The 12,551-nt window shown below is 44.6% G+C and overlaps 1 protein-coding gene across 3 annotated transcripts in view; it reads left to right on the plus strand.

Annotated features, from left to right (window-relative positions):
- The window catches only part of POLA2 (DNA polymerase alpha 2, accessory subunit), a 161,343-nt gene extending 151,078 nt beyond the window's left edge, over positions 1–10,265 (plus strand). For all 3 annotated transcript variants that reach the window (XM_029612326.1, XM_029612327.1, XM_029612328.1), the window contains one exon: positions 9,261–10,265. In XM_029612326.1, the coding sequence (XP_029468186.1) occupies positions 9,261–9,410 (150 nt within the window). In that variant the 3' untranslated portion in view covers positions 9,411–10,265. The remainder of the gene's footprint in view (positions 1–9,260) is intronic.
- The last annotated feature ends 2,286 nt before the right edge of the window (positions 10,266–12,551 follow it).

The raw sequence follows: 12,551 nt of genomic DNA on the forward strand, positions 1-12,551 counted from the left end.
AGTTTGAGGTTGGTTTACTTGATCCATTCAATGGTTTCTTCTTGCTTTGATATACATAATACTGAAGGGACGCAGAGGGCACTCCAGGCTGTAAGAGGGCACACCTCAAGCTTTTCTCTGACTCCATCTGCTGGAAGGGAGACACAACCCACTGTCCGGACTGATCCGTGGTACTACAGGAACGAAAATTAGCAGGTAAGGAATAATTTTCTTATCTGACAGATGTCGCTGGGATGGATCCAGATGGTGGTAAGGATTTGAGTGACCCAAAGAAGATTCCAGTGGTGGAAAGATATGACCCTCCGGTGGTCCGGCTCTTCCACAGAGATGAGTTAAGACTCCTTATTCCCCAAGTGCTGGAAGAACTGGGGATCAAAGTTCTCCAGGAAGTCTCGGATAATGAAGGGGTGGACCTGGTAATGGATGGGTTACGGGGACTGACCAAAGCCTTTCTACTTCCTAAGAAGGTAAAGAAGCTGGTGAGCCAGGAGTTGGATGCTTCTGAAAAGGGTCTCCAGGAAGCCAGGGCAATAGCGAAGTTGTATACATTGACGAAGAATACCTTAGAGTTACCCAAGGTGAATGCTTCAGTCTCTGCGGTGACTAAAATGACGACCATCCTAGTGGCAGGGTCGGCTGCGCTGAAGGATGCCCAGGATCAAAAGGATGTTTGAGGTTTTGGCCTTAAGTCTTTGAGCAGTAATCTGTGGTACTCTGATGCAGAGGGCGTGTTTACGCTGGGTGCAGAAGTCCCAGGAAAGTGAGTCGGTCTTGTCTGATGGGGCTAAGCAGGCAGCCCAGTTGGAAGCTGTGGCCGCTTATGTTGCTGATGCACTGTATGACTTGGTCTGGACTTTGGCCAGTACTATGGTGTCAATGGTGGCAGCGCAGAGGCTTCTCTGGCTGCGGAACTGATAAACGGATGTGTGGTCCAAGTCACAGTTGTGTAATCTCCCTTTTTTAAGGGGAAACTATTGTTCGGTGAAGACCTGGAACAGCTGATGAAGCATTTGGGGGAGTTGAAGGGAAATAAGCTGCCAGAGGATAAGAGTTTCCTGGACCAGACCTGTTTACTGAGATATGAGGAGGTTTCACTCCAACAAGAATTCGTTAGTGTCCTTGCAGAAGCAGGGGTCAGGAAGGCAGCAGTCATTTTGGGGCTTCCGGAGACCCCTTAGGGATAGGTACTGGTCAGGGGACCCCCTCACAATAAAGCCAGGCAGGTCCACTTCAGCGTGGAAGCTGTTTGGGGACGTCTGACATGGCTTTACAGGGAGTGGACCAGGATCACCTCGGATCATTGAGTCCTGGAGATAAGAGATGGTTACACTTTAGAATTTTCACATCCAATCAGGGAAACCTTGGTCTCCATTGCATGTCTCACAGCAAACAAGAGGTAGTTCGAGATACATTGTAGCACCTTCAAGGATTAAACGCGATTGTTCCGATATCGTTCAGGGAACAGAGTCAAAGATACTCTATTTACTTTGTAGTTCCAAAAAAGGAAGGGTACCTTTCGCCCCATCCTAGTCCTGCAAAAAGTCAATGCAGCATTTCCGGATGGAGATGTTGCAGAATGTGATAGCAGTGGAACGCCAAGGGGAGTTTTTGGCATTGTCGGATTTGACAGAGGCCTATCTGCACATTCCCATACATGCAGAGCATCAGACGTTTCTTCGTTTCATGGTGCTGGGGCAGCATTTCCAGTTTTAAGCTCTTCCTTTCGGTTTGGCGACGACTCCAAAGACATTCATGAAGTTGATAGTCATGGTGGCTGCAGCACTACAGAAGGAGGGGATTTTAGTCCATCTTTTTTCTGGATGTCTGGCTGATCCAGGCGAAGTCTGAGGAGGAATGTCCGCAGTCAAGAGGATCCTGGAGATGCTATGCTCTGGGTGGTTAACCTAGCAAAGAGTCATCTAGTCCCGTCCCAGTCATTAAAATACTGGGAGCGAGATTCGATTCCTGGTGGGGCAAGTTGTTTCTCACCTCGGAGAGAGTAATGAAGTTGCAGACGTAGGTGGTTTGTCTGTTGGGTCTACCAGTGCCCAGGGTTTGGGATTATTTGCAGGTTCTGGGTTCTATGGCATCTACGCTAGACTTGGTGCTGTGGGCCTTTGCTCACATGTGCCCACTCCAGAAGGCACTTTTGTCCCAGTGGGATCTGTTATTGGATGAGTTTCAGCTGCCTTTACTACTTCAGTGGGCATCCAGATCCAGTCTCTCATGGTGGCTCTTGCCACGATTTGAAGAAGGGAATGAATCTGGAGACTCCAGACTGGGTGGTGGTGACCATAGATGCCAGCCTCAGAGATTGGAGGGGCGGTCTGTCAGGAGTGGACAGCCCAAGGTCTGTGGTCGCCAGCGGAAGCATCCTGGTCTATCAATCATTTGGAAATGAGGGCAATTCACAGGGCGTTGGTATTTTCCTCCCTCAGGTCCAAGGACGAATGATGAATTTTCTCAGACAATGACAAAGCCATATGTATATCAATCGTCAGGGCTGGACGAAAAGCCGTGGGGTGGCCCTCGAGGCTCAAGAGCTGTTTGTCTGTGTGGGGCAGTATCTGCAAGGGATTCCAGCATTGAATGTGGCTGAGGTGGTCAATGTACAGGAGGATTACCTCAGCAGGCAGCAGTTGGATCTGGGGGAATAGGAGTTGTCAGCAGAGGCTCTGGACCTCATTTGAGCCAAGTGGGGCAGTCACCAGCTGGACCTGATGGCGTCATGAAGCAACATCAAGGAGGCTCATTTCTTTAGTCACAGACTGGAGGTAGGGGCCAAAGGGATCAACGCTCTGGTTCTTCCTTGGCCAATAGAAATTCTGCTGTCTGTGTTTCCTGCATGGCATCTTGTAGTCCCCATTTTGCAACACACAGAGTGACACCAGGAAGGGTGGTTCTTGTAACACTGAAGTGGCCACATCGTCCATGGTTTGCGTATCTGGTTTGACTTGCAATCAATGGTTCTATCAGGTTGGTTCATCTGCATGGACAACTCCGGCAAGAGTCCATCTTCTTGGATCAGGCGGATTGCTTTTGTCTCGTGGCTTGGCTTTTGAGAGGAGATGCTTAAGGTTGAAAGTGTACGTAGAACCTGTTCTTGCCATGTTGCTTCAGGCAAGGAAGTCTTCCATGTCTCTGGCATATATCCAGGTGTGGAGAGTATTTGAGGGCTAGTGTTTGGAAGAAGACCTAGAGCCATTGAGGGTGGATATTCTTCACATCTTGGCCATTTTGCAGCAGGGCTTGACTAAGGATCTGGCCTACAATTCTCTTTAGGTGCAGGTGGCGGCCTTAGGATGTCTTGGGGTAAACTATAGGGGAGGCTGCTGGCCTCTCATCTGGATATCATAAGGTTTCCAAAGGGGGCAAAGCATTTGCAGCATCCAGTTCATAGGACGTGTCCATCATGGAGCATTAACTTGGTCCTGCAAATCCTCTGTGGACCAACATTTGTGCCTTTGCAGAGGGTAAAATTGAAGGACCTTACCTTAAAGGCGGTTTTTCTAGTGGCAGTTTGTTCGGCCTGGCAGATCTCTGAGCTTCAAATTTTGTCCTGTAGAGAGCCTTTTCTGTGAATTACAGACGATAGAACGTCATTTCATATAGTGCCGTCATTTTTACCGAAGGTCGTCTCTTTGTTCTATCTCAGACGGTGGAGCTTCTCACATTTCTGAAGTTGACAACTGAAGAGTCGCATGCAAGGGAACTTTACTTATTGGATGCATGTTGGACTCTGTTGCAGTATCTAAAGGTTGCTAACAATTTTCGGCGATCAGATTTTGTGTTTGCTTGTTAGTTAGAATGAAGAAAGGAAGTAAGGCATCTAAAGCCATGACTGCTCATTGGTTAAAGAAAGCTATTTTTTCAGCCTACCTCTGTAAAGGTCAGTCAGGGGATAAGGGCGCATTCTACTAGGCCACAAGCAGCCTCCTGTGCTGAATGTCAGTTAGTGTCACCTTAGGAGATCTGTCAAGTGGCAACAGGATTTTAACTGCACACTTTCACCAGGCATTGCAGGTTGGATGTTCAGACACCAGAGAAGGCAGTGTTTGGAGAGAGTATTCTGTGAGCGGCTCTTTCAGGTGCCCACTTAGTGTAGGTGAGCTTGGGTACATCCCACTTGTCTGGACTGATCTGGGGTATGAACAGGAAAGAAAATTGGTTCTTACCTGCTAAAGTTTGTTCCTGGAATACCACAGATTAGTCCAGAAACCCGTCTCCTTGATTGCAAAAGACCAGTATTGCAGCGATTGGTCATTAATACAGAGCTGTCTATGAATATATAAAGTCCTCTAGGACTGGAAGGTTTTTGTTCCTTTGATGTAGGGGTTCCAATTCTTAGTTCGCCCTGAAAGAAAGAGGAAGTTTTGGGTTGAGTTTAGGAGTTTGACTCCAGTTTGACTTGGGTACAGGTCAATACTGAGGACTGCAGATGGTATTCTCAGTTATGTAGCAGTGCCTGAAAAGCTTTTATTCTCTGCCTCCATCTGCTGGTAGGTATGCAAAACCCACTTGTCTGGACTAATCTGTGGTATTCGAAAATTAGCGGGTAAGAACCAATTTTCTTTTCTAACCTAATAACTGATGGTGAAGGAATAGCCTACAATTCCTGTTGAAAGGAACATTACATACTCTTGGGGAGAAAAGGAGCTAACAGATTTGACAGGCATCTAAATCTCCAGTGCAGCCTCTGAAGCACGTGGTTAAATTTCCTTAGCTATCTGACTTGGCTATCTACTACTTAGCTATCTAAGAGGTACTTTTTCAGACTTATCTGGCTAAGTAGTGGCTTTGCTCTATGTAGCCAGTTAAATTGTAGCTTATCCAGATAACTCTGAACTTGTCGAAGTAGCAGCAAGGCACTATTTAGCCAGATAAGTCAGAATTTAGGAAGATAACTTTGCGTAAATGATATGCCCACATTTTTACTTCAAATTTTAAACTGACACACAAGTAGATTTTTTACTTAGTTGCATTTACATGTGTAATTCGGGGGATTTTTTAACATATGTGCTGCCAGTCAGATTACCAGTTTTACCAATTAGTTTACCAGTTTGCCCAGTCTATCTGCAGGTCATTGAGATCCTCCTGGCTCTTCAGCCTGAAGTTCCCCCATTTCACCTAGATGCCTTATTCAGTCATTTTTTTTCCACTTTTAAGACATTTACAATCACTCCAGATATTGAGCAGGAGTAAATACACTTGAGAACATTCTGTTTCATCCTTTAGACAGCAGTTCTTGCTTTTATTGAACTTTCCTAAAAACTGTTTCTGAACATTACAGTTTATTTGAAGTACACCTCTTTAACTTGACTGAGGTTTTTTAAATAACATATAGTTGTATGTATTCTGTTTTACATGCAATACTACTAATTTGTATGTGCGCAACTTTTGAAAATTTACCTTATAGTATTAAGTCCTTGCTCCTTCACAGTCTGTTGCTGCTGCCACCACAGTCAGGTCTAGGACTGGTCTCTGCTTTATAAGAAAAAGTTTCTGGGGGGAGGGGAGAGTTCATGGGAGGATTAAATTTATTTTAAATTTGGAACCCTATTTGGAAAGTGGGGGGGGGGGTTGGTGGTGGTTGCACCTTCCCTGTGATGGTATTACCACATTTGTTGTGTTTTTGCCTTCTTTCTGAAGATAAGAAGGCTTATGAGATCGCCATGGCTGAGTGTGTCCATGTGTGCTCTCCTCTTAGTCCACAATAACTTTTGCTTTTAGAATCCTATCCAAACCAAATTTTCAGGACATGTTAGAAGATCCAAGGGGATACTTTTTTCTTCTCTATATGTGTCATGAGCTTTCATTTGCACCTACCTGGGGTTTTCCTCTGTATTTTATAACACTCCACCCAGCTCACCCTTTGCAGTGACAATCTATGGCCAAGGGCCACAGACTTCAGTTCCCTTTGGAGCACAGTACTTATACACCCTAAATCTGGCCACTAAGTTCACTTGAGCAATGGCTGTGAATGCTGCTTTCGCAATACCCCCAGCCCTTGCAGACCCAGAGAATGGAATCAAACCCAGGTCCTCTGCATTCCACATGTTTTTCTAATGGGGAGCTAGGGTAGAGTGGAGTAAGCTTTTTTTTTATTTAGCCATTTGTGGAGACTGCACCTCTGGTCCCAAAGTCACACCTGAATCAGTTATTTGGCAAAAACAACCACAGGAAGATGACCTTGCTTAAGGTGGTTCTGTTTGCTCTAAGACATAGGCAATCAAACAAATATTTAGTTTGAACCCTGTAGAATAACAAAGCTTAGGAAGTCCTTTGAAAGAAGGACATCATGGACATGACAAACTCTTCATAAAAAGCTACAAAATCACAGGAATAAATCAAATCCAATTTATATTGTAAAATGTATTAACGTTTCAGTAGTTGAGGAAGCAGCTGTTTTGCCTCAGTAAGAGTGGGGTAGAATCAAGCTATGGCCCTAGCTATTATTTTTTATGTATTTGTAATTTTGATGTATTTTATGATGTAAATTATCTATTGTATTTTGAGATGTTATTTTGATAATGTATTGCTAGTTATTGTATTTCTATGTTTTGTGAATCGCTTTGGGTTGGTAGGAAGTATACAAATATAATATTTGATCTATTGACTTAATATACCACTCTTCAAAATATATCAAAGCAGATTACAATTTAAATATAGAAAAAAGACAATATATAAAATAAATCTAAAATATATACAGTTGTCTGTAATATAAAAGTTTTAAATCAGATAAAGTTATACATATAATACTACACTTAAAATTTAGAAAAACTTCTCATATGTAATCCTTTAAACATAGTAACAACCATGTTTGTTTTACATTTTTCTGAAATGAAAATAATGTAGTTCTTTACATAAGTCTAAAGGGGCTGAATTCCAAATTGTAGGAACAACACGGCTAAAAGCAGCACAATGAATAATGTGCAAGTGTGCCTCCAAAACTGATGGGACAGCTAACAAATTATTTTGCGAGGATCTCAATAATCTTTTAGACTCCTACCAAGTGAACTGATCTACCAAATACTACAGCTTCCCTTTTCACAAGAATTTGAAAAATAGACATAACACGTTAAATGTTCCCGTAATATCGGAGTTACATGAGCATATTTTTTTTGCACATACCAACAGTTTTGTGCCAGTATTTTACAATAATTGCAAACACTTAATAGATACTTCCAGTAGACCCTGATAAATAGAATTACAGGAATCTGTCCTTGACATTTCCAAAGCCTGTAAAAGTTTTTAAAGCTGATTGATCTAAATAAGGTTGTAACTTAAGGGTCAAAGGCAGCTGACAAAAAATCTTACAGCATTGGAAATTTGAGAACCTAATGTAAGCGAGGAATCCAATAAAAACACCCAAGTTAGATAAGGTTGGTGATAACTCAATAACAGTTCTGCCACCTCGGGAAAAATTACTAGTGAAGTCTTTATTCCTTGAGATCCACAGCATTGTGAATTTTTCTGGGTTTTTTTCTTTTCAAATAACCAATAATAAATCATTTCTATACAGTTATGCCCTATATATATTATTATTGGTTATTTGAAAAGAACAAAAACCCAGAAAAATACACTGGTGCCATTGGAGCCATTGGTCGGCCCATGCTTCTACCATGTGACAGGGGCCGACCAATGGCACCAGTAGCCCCTGTGACATAGTAAGGGCAAAGGGCCATCGATGCCATTTTGATTACTGGCAGCCCACGGCCCAAGTGCAGGAGATCGCTCCCGGACCCCCGCTGGACCACCAGGGACTTTCGGCAAGTCTTGGGGGAGGTCAGGAAGGTGGGGGGTTGTAGTTAATTAAATTTAAAGGGTTGGGATGGGGGTTTTTTGATTTATTTTTTTTTGTTTGTTTTTTTTCCCCCACACAAAGAGAAAGATAAAAGTTTTCTGGTCCGGGGAGTGGACCGAAATGGCCCTCCCCAGATCCGAAAACGAAATGGGGACAAAAAAAATTTTTATGCACTCCCCTAATTTGCTCCATAAGACGCACAGACGTCTGGGAATAGAGCCGGTTTGGCACACCATTTTTTTTATTTTTTTTTTTAATTTTCCTCCTCTGAATCCTAGGTGCGTCTTATGGTCAGGTGTGTCTTATGGAGGAAAAATATGATATTTTTATTCAGTGTAATATTACTTGAGAAGTACACTCAGAGTACTTCTGAAAAACTTATTTATACAACCAAACTTATATATTCCTATCTATTACAAACTCGTGGTTAAAAAAAATTTCAGATGAACTAATCATAATTTCACTTCTTACATTTTGTTTTATCATCTCATTCTAAATCGCGACTAAATTAACAGATCAGCATGACTCAGGCCCTCATCGCAATTACATACAAGTGTAGCACACTTTTATTTTATTTTATTTATTTTTAATTTTTATATACCGACATTCTTACATCCGATGTAAATCATACCGGTTTACATTAAACAGAATAGCAGGAAATAAATTTCCATAGTCTAATACAAAGAACATTTCTAATTAAAATTTATTAACAAGCGAAAAAAAAGGTAAAGAATTGGAATAAAGTTTAAATAAAATATAAAAGATTTTTTTTTTTTTTACAAGCACAAGGGTTGCATGAAGGGGTGCACAAAGGGGAGGGCCCCTTTGTCGCGCCCCTTCGGCGTGCGGCGCCTGATGGTGAGGCGCTCTTCAACCGTCGCCGGAGCTCTCAGTGACGTCAGGGGGGGCGTGGTCATAGATCTCAGTCATTCAATTTCCCTCACCTCCTGCTGTTTGTTGTTGGTTCCGTATCTTTTTTTTTTTTTTTTTTCTGCCATTCAGTTTGTTGTTTAGTTCTCGCGGGGGCCCAGGATAGAGGATGGCCTCCCCGCTCGCTGGCGCATTTTAGTCACAAACAAAGACGTCTCCACATTATATCTATTTTCTACCACACACAATTCTTCAACCTTGGCATAGTGGTATTATGCCTATCTAAGGATTGCTTAATACGTCAGTATTTTACCTAGTGCAGGGATCAAGCTTTATAACAACTAATACATCTGGTTTTATGCAAGAATAAGTACAGGATTTTTTTTACGTTGACTTGAACAGAGAGATACAATAAAACCTTTTGACTTCCAGTACCTGCTGTCCCCCACCTTGCTACTCCTTAACAGTGAGATAATGGACTACTAGAGTTGACTCAAAGTTGGGAATTGGTGTGTAAAGGCCCAGGGTAGTTTGAGGGCTCAAGCAACTCCACCTGTCTTCTGACCATATTTTTGTTCTTGTTCAGGATGTCCTTGGCTGTGTCTGCATCAACCCTGGGCGGCTAACTAAGGGCCAAGTAGGCGGGACCTATGGACGCCTTCTTATCAAACGGGAAGCAGTCGCCAAGGAGAAGCGAAAGAGCCCTTGCGTTTCTGCTCAGGTTGTCAGAATCTGAGGAACCCGCCGCAGAAGAGAGTGAAAGAACTTCCTTTTAACACTTTCCATGATGGCTGACTGATCCATTGAGGGTTTTCACGGAGTTGGAGTGCTAAGGTTTTGGAGAGTTCCCATGCAAAGAGCTGAGTTCTCCATAAGCCCTGGAAAAAATATTTTTGAGGAAATATCTTTTTTTCCTTTTCATTCAAAATGTTTGATTAAGAGCAAGCATTTGACTTTTCATTTACGACCTGGATCTAAAGGGCAGGTTTTGGGCTAGCTTGGGAGCAGTGTGGGCTGGTGTTCTTCTTTTCCCTGTACTGCTTTTTCCGTTCCGGCAGCTTTGATGGGAAAGCTACCCCTTGCAGCGCCCCTTTAATAAGGCGGGGTGCCCTTTCTTTGGTCTGACTGGAATCCCTCTGCTATGTAAAATTGTACTAATTGGTCACACTGGATCCTGATCCACCTCCTTTCAGTATGGGAGAAGATAATGCTGAAGATCCTGCAGATTTGATTTGTCTTATTTTGGTTTTCAGCATGGTACTGAATCTGGCAGTGACACTATTCCTTTACAGACCTGTATCTACTGTGTGATTTGGAAAATACTTATGAGAGGAGATCATACATACATGACGTGAACCATGTCAAATCTATGCTAAGAAACACTCCCCAAACTTATTTTGTTGTTTCCTTACAGCAGCTGAATGGAGGAGAGACAAAAAAACTGAATTTGTTTGAGTGACCTATAGATCTCATCCAGTTTAAAATTGGAAGGGGAGTTTTGGGGATTATTTAAAAAAAAAAACAAAAAAAAAACTGCTGCAACCATTTCTATCTGCCTCCATTGAAACCACAATTCCCACTGCAGGGGGCCAAAATTTGTAAAGAATTGTGAATAAAATCTGTGTACTAATCCTGGTGTAATTTCATTCATTTAACCAAACCTAATGCTCTTGATAACTTTCTCACTGCTGGTTTGATGTCTCCCCAGAGCAGGGTTGCAAGCTCATGAAATTTTTATTTACTGATTGTTCATAGAAACTTGGCAGCCAATCTAATATTTTTGTCACTTATTAGAATTCCCCACATTGCATTCTACTTTAATTTATGGACCTTGACACCCCTGCTTCAGAGAATGTTTTTGTTCAAGTTATAATGTATATACTCTGTCTCCATTTGCTGGTAGGCGTGCATAACCCACTGGTTTGGATTGACCTGCCTAAGTGCAGAGGAACATAGCAATTTTCAAAAGCCTATTCCCTGTACGTACCTGGATCAGTCCAGACTGTGGGTTGAGCCTTCTGTCCAGCAGATGGAGACAGACCAAAACTGAAAGGGTATCCTATATCAGGACAGAGCCTACCCTTCAGTATTTGTCTGTCTCCAGCAGATGCAACAGCTCACCCTGTGGTTCCCTGATCTTTACTAGTTAGCCCTTTCCCTGTGGGTTATCTTCCTCCTCTCTTTATCAGGATCAAGCAAGTACTCTTATTTTGTCTGTTTAAAAAAAAAAAAAAAGGATTGTCTCTGATTTTTTTCTTCACAGGAGACAGCGCTGTCTCCTTGCTCTTGTGGGGCCTAGGGGGGCTTGCCCCTTGCGTTACGTAGCCTAGGTCCCTTTCCCGGTGATCCTACTGTGGGGTGAAACTGGTGGTCCAGTCACTCCCCCCCCTAACTGGCTGCCTTTGCTCTGGGACATCTCTTTCCCCGGCAGTGCCTTCAGGGATGTGCCATTCCCCTGTGTGAAGTAAAAAAAAAACATGAGTATTTTTAAATTCTGGGCACTTTATTTCTATTAGTCAGCAGCCGAAGGTTTTTTTGTGAGGAGCGAGCAAGGTTCGATCCGCTGCACCCGCTCCTCCCAGGAGCACAGCCCAGCTGAATTCTCCCTGGTTGCAGCTTCTCTTCACAGAGTATGCCGTGTTCTCACTGCTGCCTCGCTTGTGGAGAGCCCTCGTCGTGCGAGGGACTTTGCTCTGGATGTCTGCTGGGTGGGGAAGGCCCCTCCCCGGCAGTGACTAAGACTCAAACCCGGGGTCTATCCTCCCACCACATGGCCAGGCCGTTCCCGGGTCGGCAAACCGCGGACATCTTGGAAGTCTCGGCAGCCCCCGATTCGGGGCTGCAGGAGGGAGAGGAGTCAATCTTGTTGGGGTCCCACCACCCCCCGATTTAAGCCCTGTGTGGCCCCAGGATGTGGTCCCTGATCCCCCCCCCCTCTGGCAAGTCCAGGCCACATTTTTCCTCTGAGTTTGTGCTTTTAATTCCCAAATCTTATTTGGCCAGCTTGCAGGAGGAGGAGGACCCTCTCTCAGGTCCTCTCCCTGCCAAGATTCCGCGGATGCCCCCTCCGCTCGCCCCCGCGGCTCCAGATCCACAGGGGTCTGTCAGGGTTCGGGTGGTGCTGGGCCCCCCCCCCCCCCCCCAGACCCACCGGCTTCTCTGGTGGCTCCGGTCCAGGATCCGGATATGGATTTGGCAGACACGCCTCCCCCCTCTAGAAGGGGATGACCTCTGGGTGCTACGCTTATTTCAGAGGGAAGAACTGGAGCCCCTCATTCCCTTTGTTCTTCAGGAGTTAGGGATCGAGAGGCCCCCGGCAGATACTCTTACTGATGTGCTGCCTGCGCACATGGACCCGGTCCTGGCGGGACTTAGGGCTTCCGCCTGCGCTTTTCCCTTCCATCCTATGCACAAGTTGCTGCTCCTCCGGGAATGGGAAGCTCCCGAAGCGGGGCTTCGCGTAGGGAGAGCCATGGACAAGCTCTATCCTCTCCCTGAGGACTTCCTAGACATGCTGAAAATTCCCACGGTGGATTCTTCAGTCTCCGCTGTTACCAAGCACACCACCATCCCAGTGGTGGGAGCCACGGCCCTGAAGGATGTGCAGGATCGCAAGCTTGAATTCCATCTCAAATGTATCTTCGAAGTTCTGGTCCTGGGAGTTCGGGCGACGATCTGCAGCAGTCTCATGCAGTGGGGCAAGCCTTAGGTGGGTCCAACAATTACTGGGCATTCAGGACCTCCCGTCTGCAGAGGCGGAGCAGGCTGAACGGTTGGAAGGTGCCATAGCTTATGGGGCGGATGCTCTGTACGACCTCCTCCGCGTCCAGGCAAAGGCGATGGTTTCGGCGGACTCGGCAGGCGACTCCTCTGGTTA

The sequence above is a fragment of the Rhinatrema bivittatum genome, chromosome 8, assembly GCF_901001135.1.
Source record: "Rhinatrema bivittatum chromosome 8, aRhiBiv1.1, whole genome shotgun sequence".
In the NCBI taxonomy this organism is placed as follows: Eukaryota; Metazoa; Chordata; class Amphibia; order Gymnophiona; family Rhinatrematidae; genus Rhinatrema; species Rhinatrema bivittatum.